The sequence below is a fragment of the Silurus meridionalis genome, chromosome 14 (genome assembly GCF_014805685.1).
Source record: "Silurus meridionalis isolate SWU-2019-XX chromosome 14, ASM1480568v1, whole genome shotgun sequence".
In the NCBI taxonomy this organism is placed as follows: Eukaryota; Metazoa; Chordata; class Actinopteri; order Siluriformes; family Siluridae; genus Silurus; species Silurus meridionalis.
This window is the reverse complement of record NC_060897.1, coordinates 13,527,249-13,539,240: the sequence shown is the minus strand read 5'-3', so window position 1 is coordinate 13,539,240 and position 11,992 is coordinate 13,527,249. Positions and strand designations below refer to the sequence as shown.

The following is an 11,992-nucleotide window of genomic DNA, read 5'->3' as shown; positions in this document are numbered from 1 at the left end:
GGCAGCACATAGAGGCTGAAATCTGATTGGACAAAAAATCTAACATCCACATACACGTACTGGAAGCAGTGCAGCCAAGTGAAATGCTACAAAATGAAAAGAATAAACTGTTGGGAATAAATTAATACAATTTCATGGAACATATATTAGAATTTAGGTTGTAAATGTAGATCAGTGCTTCTGATAGTGTTTAGGTCAGCAGAGAAGGCCTTGCTGGCCCTGACCGCCCGCCACTGGCAACCTTAATGGCTGGGTTCAGTGATGCAAGCAAATAGTGGATAGAAACTGTAAAGATAAATGACAGCTTTGCATCTGCTTACCTGATTTTAAAATGTGCAAATAAATTATTCAGAATAGTACTGATCTTCAGTTAATGTGTGTATTGCAGCAGGTTGCAGGATGTGGGAACAAATGTGGATGATATATGATCCGGAGTGAGATGTGACCAATCAGCAACCAATTAACCTTTCTTTGGTTGATGATGGGGAAAAAAAAAAAAACACTGATCACTGGTTAATTATCATTCTTCTAAACCTTTCATCAACAGACAACTATAAGTAATAAAACCAATTGTTTAGACACTTCGCTTTGTCCCAGGCATGCTAGTTAATGATTTGTCCCTCCTATGCAAAACAAGATTTGGTGTTGAGAGGAAACACTGAAAGAATCCAGTAATTAATTAGAGTAGATAAAATTTTTATCTAGTGCTAGAATTCGATGGTTGATAGTGACCCAAAAGTTTTAAGGAAAATTCATATATCATAATATCTATTTGTTTGTATATATATATATATATATATATATATATATATATATATATATATATATATATATATATATATATATATATATTATAATTATATTATAATCAGGGCCATAATGGCACGATAAATGATTTATTATATTATGTCATGCAAATGTAAAGCAATACTTCATACTTACCATCTTCCACAAAAAAATACAACAGACAAATGGCTTAGCCAATACAACATCAGTCTAACCAGGTAAAACAACTTGTTTATTCTATTATTATAAGAATAACAGAATGAATGCAGCAACGTCATAAAAGATTTAACTTGTAAACTCTCACATGCTGTTACAGCACAACAACAAAAATAAAAAACTCTATTACAATTTCTTTCATAGTCTTTAATAAAAGCCTTTGTTTTAAATATAACATATTTTGGTATACAAACTAAACTTCTTAAGACTACACAAAAAATCTAATAATGCAGCAGTAAGTACAGAAGAGACACAAATATACCCAGAATTATAAATAAAAACTAATAATAATAAGACAAGATAAAAAAAACAAAAAAGGTATAAAGCTGTGAACAATGTGGTAGAATCGGGACAGACACGAACATAACGAAACAGTAAAAAAACTAAATAGAAAAGAAAGAAAAAGGGGTAAAAATGAATGAGAAGAGAGCAGGCATTGTTAATCGCTCGTTTCATGTGCCACCAGTTTGCTGGCATGACGTGCAAAAGTTTCAGCCACCAGCAGGGGGAAGACTAAAGTTGCCTCTGCATAGACCTGTGAAAACAAACATACAGTTATTACACAATCATAACCAATAATTTACATTTATAATGCGCCATTACTTATTACGTACACTTATTATTGCCCTTCTGATACACTAGGCAGCACACATACCCGGGATTCAAATTATTCAAATGCAATGACTGCCGTGATCATATAGCATAATAATAATCTCAGAAACAACTCAAGCCAACTCCAGAATTACTGGCACCCTTGATTAGACAAAAATATATAAATATTTTATACAATGGCATATTTACAATTTAAACCTTGACTCTCACCACATTGAAGGAATTTATTATTTATATATTTAATATATTTTTTATATATAAACATTTTTACAATTGTTTGAGTGGATTTTCAAACATTGTATGTAATGTTTTATTAATTTTTTTTTTTTTTTTGCCAATAATTCATTTTAGGCTTCAAAGCAGGCAGCGAAAATAAGATAACCAAAATTATAAAGGGGATAAAGTATTGGTTTGCGTCAATATTATCATTTAAAACTCTACATACAGTATATGGCCAATAGTTTGTGGTCACTTGTCCATCACACCCACACACCCTTGAATCTCAATTACGAAACATTAGGCAGTGAGCTGCTATTCGATTTTTAAATGATGCATTTGGACACAAGAAGTTAAGCTGGGCACTGATTTTGGGAGAGAAGGCAATTATTTCATTCCAATTCATCACGAGGGTGTTCAGTGGCTCTGTGTAGGCCACTCACGTTCTTCTAAATTAGTGGTTTTCAAACTTTTTTCTGCCATTCCCCACTTTTCTTTTTCAAGCCCCACCTGTCCTCCATTACCTCAAAAAAATAGTAATTAAATACTTTGCTTATAAAAGTCTAATTTACTGAAATATCACGTTCTACATCAATAAAATCAAACAGCATATAGAAACAAAAATAAAGAAAATAAGTCTTTTAATTTAATGACATGAATGACCTAATTGTTTGTTTGTGGCTGCTTTGAGTGTATGATCTGTATATTTATGGTTTTCTCTATAAAAACATATGAAAGAAGATCAAAAAAAGTATATAAATCCTGCTGTTCACTGCACCCCACCTTTCATGTCTTTATTCTCCACTAGAGGGCTGCGCCACACACTTTGAGAACCGCTGTTTAAAATCAACTTTAGCAAACCATGTCCTCATGGACCGTGCACAGGGTCATTGTCATGCAAAAACAAGTTTGGACAGCCTAGACAATGGTTACAACATTTTGTGAACAGAGAAGGCCCACGTATGGATTTGATGATCAGGTTTCCATAAACGTGGCCATATAATGCATCACTCCACTCCCAGCTAAATGTGAAGTCAAACATTACTTTGACAGGTTTGGCATCCATACGGATTTTTCCCCAAGACACAGCCTCATCTGGTCTGGCTCCAGCGTCTGAGCCATCAAACTCCTGCCCTGTATTCACGTACACGGCAAAGTCTGCACCGTTTCTCTAAAAGCAAGAACAAAAGCCATATTAGATTATAAAGTATGTTCGGTTCTAGTTTTTCTGACAGCACATAACACGCGATCGTTCCTTATACACACCATAAGATTGGCATTGGCAATGTGGTGCTTCACTAGGCCTCCTCCCAGGATAATCATTCCTGTGCTTTTGGCAAACACAGCTTTACAGTTCAACCTCCGTATATCTATAGAACACAGAAAAACTAGTTTTCATCTGCAATACTGGCACATCTGGTATTTTATATTTGTTCAGAAAAAAATACAATTGCAGCTTCATTGCAACATTGTGTAAATCCTGACATGCTGGTATGTGTTTTCAAGTGCAATTAAAAGCAGATTTCTGATTGAACTTTAATTTAACAGAAATGTATTTGTGTGTGTCCATTTTGTATTATGCAGCACAAGGCAAAGTAATACAATGTGCTAGCTGCTCTCTTTTGCATACTTCAGTCTCCTACTCCCAAGTCTTACAGAAGCTTAGTTGTAAAAGTTTACATATACTCTATTTGGCTTGACCTTATAGGCCTTATAAAGGGCATAGTCGAACTCCATGATGCACGAGAAACAGAAATGTTCTTTAATAACTGTTAATGGGAAAATACAGGTGACGAATTTTCTCATGGAACTAGATCTTACAATCCCTGTATGCATGCACTTGATACATGCTAACTCAAAGCTTCTGGTGTAATGTTTATGCTCACGTTCAACACTAAACTCAACACTTTGCTGAGGAGCCCAAAAAATCTCCAGAGGGATCAGATAAGACCAGGTATCCCAGCTTCCCTCCTTTTACTGCTGGAGCCCAAGAGGGGTCCTTTTTTTTTTGTCCAGAGCCACTGAATGCTCTGGGATGGTTTATCATTGACCCTGATATTGTTCACTAATCCCTATAAACCCTATAAGGTTTTATTTACACCATCAGTCTGTATCTTAACTAAAATTGAGGAGATCTAGCCATAAAACCCAGCTGACAATGTCCATGAACCAGTCAGTCAGATGGAGAAGGTTGCCAGGTCTGAGTTCGGTCAATTTGTAAAGATTTAAGAAATAAACATATGCTCTATAAAGTGTGCATACCTTCCACAAGGTCCAAGACCAATCCTGGGTTCTTATAGGAATGAAAGTAGATCATATCACCCAGTGAGCCATCAGTGATTGCAGGACTAAACACCGGGATGTCATTCTGGGGGAAGAAAAAAAAACAAAAAAACACAAGGTACAAAAACGCAGGACCTCTGGCATTTAACACACAATACATTGGACGTCAGCCATTAAATTTACAGTAAAAGGTAGGTAAAGAACACACTCTACCTTGTAAGCCCAGTAGTAAACCGAGTCAGGGTTGTTGATTTCCTTGCCCAGTCGGTAGATCATTTTTGAGGGAGTCCAACAAGTGCCCTAAGTATAAATCAGCATTAGACTCATCCAACACACATTAGAGTACAACAGAGCAGGTAAGATTATAATATTCAAAAAAGGCAATACTGACATTACTGAATAAATACACAACAGTATGTTAGTTCCACAGTGCCTCACATTTCCCAGGTGGATTTCTAGGTCAGGAGTTCTACTGGGCCAAACTTCAGTGATCTCAAGCCTTCCAGTATTTGCAGTCATGTGCAGTGGTCATGATGCAACTGGACTACTGGGACATGTAAAACCCCTAAATGCCTATTTACTGTTTACCAATTCACTGTGCCTTATCCTTGTATTTTTTTTCTTCAATTTACATTTCTGACCTCTGTTTTCTGCTCCAACACCATCTGGTCCAGGATAGGCATCAGCCAGTCCTCAAACTTGCAGTAGTTGTCATTAGGGACCAGCAGGTTGCCAATTCTACAATGAGAATTCACAAGTAAAATACAGTGACTATCATCAAGAATAATAAAGTGCAAAGCTCCTGTTGCAAGATGGAAACACTGGAAAATCAAGTTGCTCGTACATAGTTATGCGAAAGAGAAAGATAGTTTGGGCGTCACTGGTCAACTGTTCGTGCTTTGTGGAGCACCTCAAGGGATTTTCTGTTTAATGTCAAGTGAGCTCTTTTAATTCTAATGGGAATTAACAATGAACATGTCTAAAGCCTATATATTAGGTTATATCATTCTAAGATTTTAGACTCTTCACAAATGCAGAATTGACATCTAGAACAATTCCTGAACCTCAGAGAGTCAGTCAATCCAGAAAAACTTGTAAAAGCTCAGACATTAACAACACCAAGCGAGGTACTGACAAACAAATCTAAAGTTTAGTTTGTGACTCACCGGTTGATGCCTCTCTGTCGTAACTCTTTGCCTGGGAGGCTGAACTCGCCCAGATAGGTGGGAGCCAAACATTTAATAAGATCTTCTTCAATACCTCCTGCTGTTGTCACTACAACATCTACCTGCATTAACACAGCAAACAGCCAGATGAGGAGCACAAACATAAAAAAATAAAAAAATAAATAGGACATTTAGCTATAAAAGAGAGGTTTCCCACCATTTTATGCTGTACAAGGTATCGGATAGTCTCACGGACACCAGAGCTGATGAGGTTGGATGTGTAGCCTAAGAAGATAGTGCATCCTGACTGACTCTGTTGAGAGTCACAGCTGTTTTCCTGCTCCTTTACTGGCTCCAGTCGTTTGTCAATCTGAAAATAAGATAAGTATCAGAAAGAAACGATAATTGTCCGCTTTCCAGCAACAACAGCTCTTATCGGAGTATAAGCTTATAATGTATAAGCTCAATTAAAAGCCCAACATAAAAAAGGGAAATAATTCTGATGTTTGGATTCCTGACGTTGAATAGAATGTTTTTTTTTTACTTTTTATTAACACTTAGAACTTTTGCATTAATAAAGCTTCCATTAAACTGCGTTATATTTTGCCTATTCTCATTTATGCTTCTTCTGGATCGATGTTATGCTAAATAAAAGCAGGCGGTTATCTTGTTTTGTAATGTGTTTCATCAATTAAAAATATATATATAAATGTATGTCCATGTTCATATCGTTTGACGATATAAAATTATTCTAATCATAATGTAAGATTTTGTCCATAAACCCAGCCCTAGTTGCATTCACTTAAAAAATGAATAAATAAATAAATAAATAAATAAAATGTTCTAGCTGTGGGCAAAAATTAATATTTTTTTTTGGCTCAAAAAACACCCTACTCTACCCCACCCTACTTCATTGATAGGAATGAATAGGAATTCATAAGGAAATTACTTGCAAAACAGTAATTATATGATTGTGAACTCACCATCTTATTGATCTCCTGTACAGCCATGGCAAAGCTGCTAGCCTGGAAGCCTGTAGTCAGGTAGGAGTGCAGCAGAGCTCTGTGGTCTACTCCCTGATTAAAATCATAACCTCTGATTTGAGGCATGTCCTCTGGGAGAGCATCACTCTGTCTCAGAACAGCATCTCGAGCCGTGCAGGGGATCGGAGCCGTCATTTTTACTGAGAGGAAACAAGACACTTGACCATGTAGAAAATTAACACACAGTTTAAACACAGAGCAAGTCTTTACCCAAACTTCCCAAACAAGGTGTTGCACATGGGTCAAGTCTCCTCTTGTTATTGATTTCATAAAATACATTTATTCATTCACATTAATAGTATTATGAAACTCGAACAATGAAGCCAGATTGTGTGTGCTAATATTTTCTTTTGAATTGTTACTGGGCGTCACATGCAAACATAATAACCACATTTCAATCAAGATACAATCAAGTACAATATGATAACTTACTCTTTTTTTATTTATTGTGCAAGAACTTCTAATTTTCCCACTTGTTAAATTTTTTTTTGCAGATGCCCCCTTTTCCAGGAGGAATTACATTTAGTGTTTTTAATGTATTCGAAAATGAGGTTTTGGGCCTTGCTCAATAACTTGACAGTGGTAGTTTGGTGGTGTAGCGATTTGACCTCACAACCTTATGATCAGTACACCACATTTTTGGCCAATTAGTTACCACCAACTCCACTATCACCTCCATGATACCATCAATCTGGCGGTCTGTCTGTCTATTTATCTATACATATATACAAACATAGAACAGTTTTGCATTCAAGTGTCTATTAGAGAACATCTAATAACTTTAACAATGATAGAATTATAATGAATAGACATTCGGAGTTGAGGATGGGTTCCCTTTTTCTAAATCTGGTTCCTCTCCTAGCATCTCAGGGACTTGCTACTGTCACCACTGGCTTGCTCATAAGGGATACACTTGTATTGACTAATTTATGATAAAAATGCATTTATAATCTATCTACTTTTGTAAAACTGTTTTGGGACAATGTTTATTGTTGAAAAAAAAAAAGAGCTATGCAAATTAAACTGAAAACAGAATTGAGCATATGCACATTCATACACGCACATCAAACTAGTTGGGCAGGTCTATGAAGATGGAAGCCTTATGTGGTTGTGCAAAAGTTATAATAAAAAACAAGTTAAAGCATGAAGCACCTTTAACTGCGGTTAAGCCAGCCGCATCTTGAAAATACACGGTTAAGCCAGCCACACTTTTCTTTGTGTTGCGTGTCTAATCGTACACTTACGGTATGGGTGGTGGGAGCCGTCGAAATAGATGTAAAAACGCTTTAGAAAGGCATATACGTAATGAAAAAAAACTAAAATACATAGAATAGCAATAAAAATTTTTTATCAAAGCACAAATAATACAATTTCCTGTTTGTGGTGTAAATATATTATATAATCAAGGCCCATATTCAAATACTCTTTGAGACTATATAGTAAAATGTAAAAGCAAAATCACCTTTAATTTTACCTTCCTTTAAATTCTTGCTAATTCATTCAATTGATCTTTATTTAGTGATAATGACTATCAGTGAATTCATTTTCAGCTCGTTTGACTGTACAATGTTTAAGAAACATAATCAAGCTTTCAAATAATTCTTATTTAGTCTCTCTGTCTATTATATTCTTAAATTCAACTCATTTTACTGTACAGTTTTTGAGAAAAGTGAAGGCAAATTCACTCCAAACATTAGTGCATTTTCAAACATATTTCATTTTCATACACTCATTAAACAGTTTCCTTTATTGATTTGCCCAAATCTTTTAAATTATTCTTATTTAGAGTGTCCCTGTCTATTACTCTATTGAATTTCAACTCATTTTACTGTGGAGTTTTTGAGAAAAGTAAAGGCAAATTCACTCTAAATCGTATGTGCATTTTCATATTTTCATATCATTTTCCATATTCATACACTTATTCAACATTTTGCTTTAAAGGTTTGTTTATTCTTTTAAATAATTCTTATTTAGACTCTCCCTGTATATTAAAGTCTTAAATTTTAAGTCATTTTACTGTAGGCAAATATCACTCCAAAGATCAGTGGATTTGTAACCATGTTCCATATTCAAACACTCATTCAACATTTTCTTTTATAGGTTTGCTCATTCTTTCAAATTATTCTTATTTAGAGTGTCTCTATCAATTACTCTATTAAATTTCAATTCATTTTACTGTACAGTTTTTAAAAAAACCTGCACATTTTCAACATCAGTGCATTTTCAATCATGTTCCACATTCAAACACTCATAAAACAATTTCCTTTATAGGTTTGCTCATTCTTTCAGATAATGATTTTTTACAGTGTCCTGTACCGTCTCTGTCAGTCTCTGTCTTTAGAGTAAATGTAGAACATGATTGAAAATGCACTGATGTTTGGAGTGATTGTGCCTTTACTTTTCTCAAAAACTGTAAAGTAAAATGACTTAAAATTTCAGACTATAATAGACAGGGACACTGTTAATAATAATAATTTAAAAGATTGAGCAAACCTATAAAGAAAAATGTTTTATGAGTGAATGTGGAACATGATTGAAAATGCACTGATGGTTAAAGTGATTTTTGCCTTCACTTTTCACAAAAACTGTACAATAAAATGACTTGAAATTCAAGACTGTAATATACAGGGTGACTGAAAATAATAATTATTTAAAATATTGAGCAAACCTATAAAGCAAAATGTTTAATGAGTATGAATGTGAAACATGATTAAAAATGCACTAATGTGTGGAGTGATTTTGCCTTCACTTAAAAAAAACTCCACAGTAAAATGACTTGAAATTTAATAAAGTAATAGACAGGGACACTGTTAATAAGAATTATTTGAAAGATTGAACAATCCTGAAAATAAAAATATTTAATGAGTGTTTAAATGTGGAACATGATTTTAAATGCACTGAAGTTTGGAGTGATTTTGCCTTCACTTTTCTCAAAAACTGTACAGTAAAATGCCCTCAAATTTAATGCAGTAATAAACAGGGCCACTGTAAATAAGAATTATTTAAAAGAATAAACAAACCTATAATGGAAAATGTTTTTTAAGTGTTAGAATGTGGAACATGATTGAAAATGCACTGAAATTTCTACAGAAACGCCGTTCTGAAGCGTCTTTACTTCTATTTTGACGGCTCCCACCACCCATACCGTAAGTGCACGATTAGACACGCAACAGCATTCACCCTTATTATGTAGCGGATTTTTGTCACCAGGAAAAGTATCCAGAACCGTAAATGACTGCCTTTTTTGCTATCAAGTTCAGTGTCCATCATTTATTTATTCAAAGTAATTCAAGTCTAAAAGGCGAATGCAGTGTATGAAGTGAAAACATATACACCAGTCCACATATACACATTGACACCTGCAGTGTAGATGCCACCTCTTTTTCAGTCAGTGCAGTTTAAAATGAGATATTAAATAATATACATTTTTCAATATTAGGTTTTGAGTTTATATAGGCAATAATTTATTATGACATATAGTTACTGTCCGGTGCCTTGATGTAGGTCATCATTTCGTCCTCTCATGCTGTTTTGCTAGTTATAATATCAGTACAACGAGCTAGCCTTAGATACATAATGAGTACTATACAATATACATATCGTTAAAGGGCTTTACTGAACAAGGACAGTTTCCAGAAACAATTAATAACTACTGTACGACTTACCCTCTGTTATTGAACCGGAGTTACGAGTTTAATGAGCAGAAGCCGCTACATCACGTTGCTTTTGCTGCAGCGAACACTGCATGGGTTTTAGTCGGCTACAGCAAGCCGAGAGGGACAAACCGAAGAAACGCGTTTTCTCATGCCGTGAAGCTGCGAGCGAGACGTGAATGAATAGGGTTGTGTTTTCATATAAACAAGTGAAAAAGGGACCACATACCGACAAAATGTAGTTTAGTGTGTACGCTTAAGCAAACAAACTAATATATAAACAAGCTTAGAGACAAAAAAAAAAGAGCTACGTATGTCATTATGTTCTAATTATCTTCCCTTTTTGTTGCTTTATGTTTCAGGAAATTTTTATTTGTTCTGATGACTGTTCAATAATGCAATGCCTCTTATTCATTTCCACATATTCAACTTTAAAATGGCCTGATTTTCTCCCATAGACAGCTATATGGTCTTATCCTTTTTAACAAATAAATGCAGACTTGACAAGAGTAGATTTTTTTCGAAAGAATCTAACAAGGCACGCCTCAGCAACAAGGAACACCTGTCAGCTACATGTTGGTTTAGCATTTTTAACAAAACAATACCGTCTTCACATTCAAAACCCGAGGCTCAAACCAAAAGTAGTTTTAGAACTATGAATCTGACAAGGCATACCTCAGCGACAAGAAAAACAAGTGTCAGCCACAAGCGTTGTGTTAAAAGTTTCACATATTTAGATGTAAATGTTCAAAAATTAAAATCGACCATCTGTTCTATCAGCCTTTTTGTTTCTTTTATCGCAAACCAAAATGTCTTCAGTATATAGGAAAAACTTAATTACACATATTGGGAATTTTTTCTTTTTACTTTAAGCTATTCATTATTAATGTCGATTGTGCTGTCACTATATAAGAAAAAATACGTAGTCCTTATATCCATCTCGGGTTAGTCAGTCACACTAACATATACAATTGTGGTTTACTAAATAAAGTTACAGCAAACAATCTGAGAGGAAACTCAAAAAAGGATGTTACAGAGTCATTAGCTTTATCATGGTTCTATAGAAGTACGGTAAATGCAACTGTGGCAACATAAGCTTGTAGTTAATATCTTCTGTGGAATTCACGTAGAAGTAATGTTCAAAAATCCACATTTGCAGTCAGTGTCGTGTGTCATGTACGTCAATGCAAATAAACAATATGCAAAAATGCAATACACATCTATTTGCTTTTTATGTCGGTAAATAATCATACTTATTTCACAAAACCATTTTAGATCTAATACTGCAAATCATTTTAATGGCAAATGATAATTAAAAGTTTTAAAATAGATGTTTGCTCTAGCACCTTCAACTGGCCTCCAAGAACAAAAATGTAGACACCACTGTCCTAAACAATTATACCACTTTCAATGCCAAAGTTGAATTCTGAGCTTGAGCTACTGTCTCCACAGAGTTCTTGTACAAGTTCTTTATGTAAGTTTTGGAAAAATATGCCAGTAGATGAAATAAATGTCTTTGTTATAAATGGCCCGCAGTTAATGCCATGTATTCATGCTCTAGATCACCTGAAACCATGACTAAGATAAACCTTTGGAGACACTCCTAGAGAACAAAAACAATTAAACAATGGATTAAATATAATATTTGCTTGGGTTGCATTTTCAACACGCACGCCAGTGCATGTTAGGTTAAGTAACCACAATCTGTATTTTCATTAGTCAATGTTAAGGTGTCATTATACAAAAGTATTGAAAAACCTGAACATCAAAAGAAACAGTGGTGGATTCAGGTGGTGGGCGACTGCAGCTTTGACCCTCACCACTGTTGGTCTTTGTCTATTGTAGTGTGAATATATCTTTTAACTGCTGGGTTTCATATTAATATTTCCTCTATTATCCCTTCTTTGAAATTATATATTGACAACTACTGCAATATAATCCACTTTGAATTAACAAGTTAATAATCTACAGAAATATTAGATTTCTGTAAACGTTTTTCCTTTCTTCAAAACCACAA

The 11,992-nt window shown here is 34.6% G+C and overlaps 1 protein-coding gene across 1 annotated transcript; it reads right to left on the bottom strand.

The window, feature by feature from the left end:
* Window positions 1–997: 997 nt before the first annotated feature.
* On the bottom strand, window positions 998–10,141 carry dhps (deoxyhypusine synthase). Its single transcript, XM_046865423.1, has 10 exons — window positions 9,988–10,141; window positions 6,263–6,462; window positions 5,497–5,649; window positions 5,280–5,401; window positions 4,755–4,851; window positions 4,327–4,413; window positions 4,093–4,198; window positions 3,097–3,200; window positions 2,876–3,001; window positions 998–1,537 (listed from the first exon to the last, which is right to left on the bottom strand). The coding sequence occupies exons 2-10, from the start codon at window positions 6,455–6,457 to the stop codon at window positions 1,442–1,444; spliced, it is 1,086 nt and encodes a 361-aa protein (XP_046721379.1). The 5' UTR covers window positions 6,458–6,462; window positions 9,988–10,141; the 3' UTR covers window positions 998–1,441.
* Window positions 10,142–11,992: the final 1,851 nt, after the last annotated feature.

Coding starts and splice junctions, on each gene's coding strand:
- dhps (XM_046865423.1), bottom strand. CDS start 6,457: ATGACGGCTCCGATCCCCTGCACGGCTCGAGATGCTGTTCTGAGACAG. Junction 5,402..5,496: donor ACCTTGTACAGCATAAAATG/GTGGGAAACCTC, acceptor GTGTTAATGCAG/GTAGATGTTGTAGTGACAAC. Junction 4,414..4,754: donor TGTTGGAGCAGAAAACAGAG/GTCAGAAATGTA, acceptor ATTTATACTTAG/GGCACTTGTTGGACTCCCTC.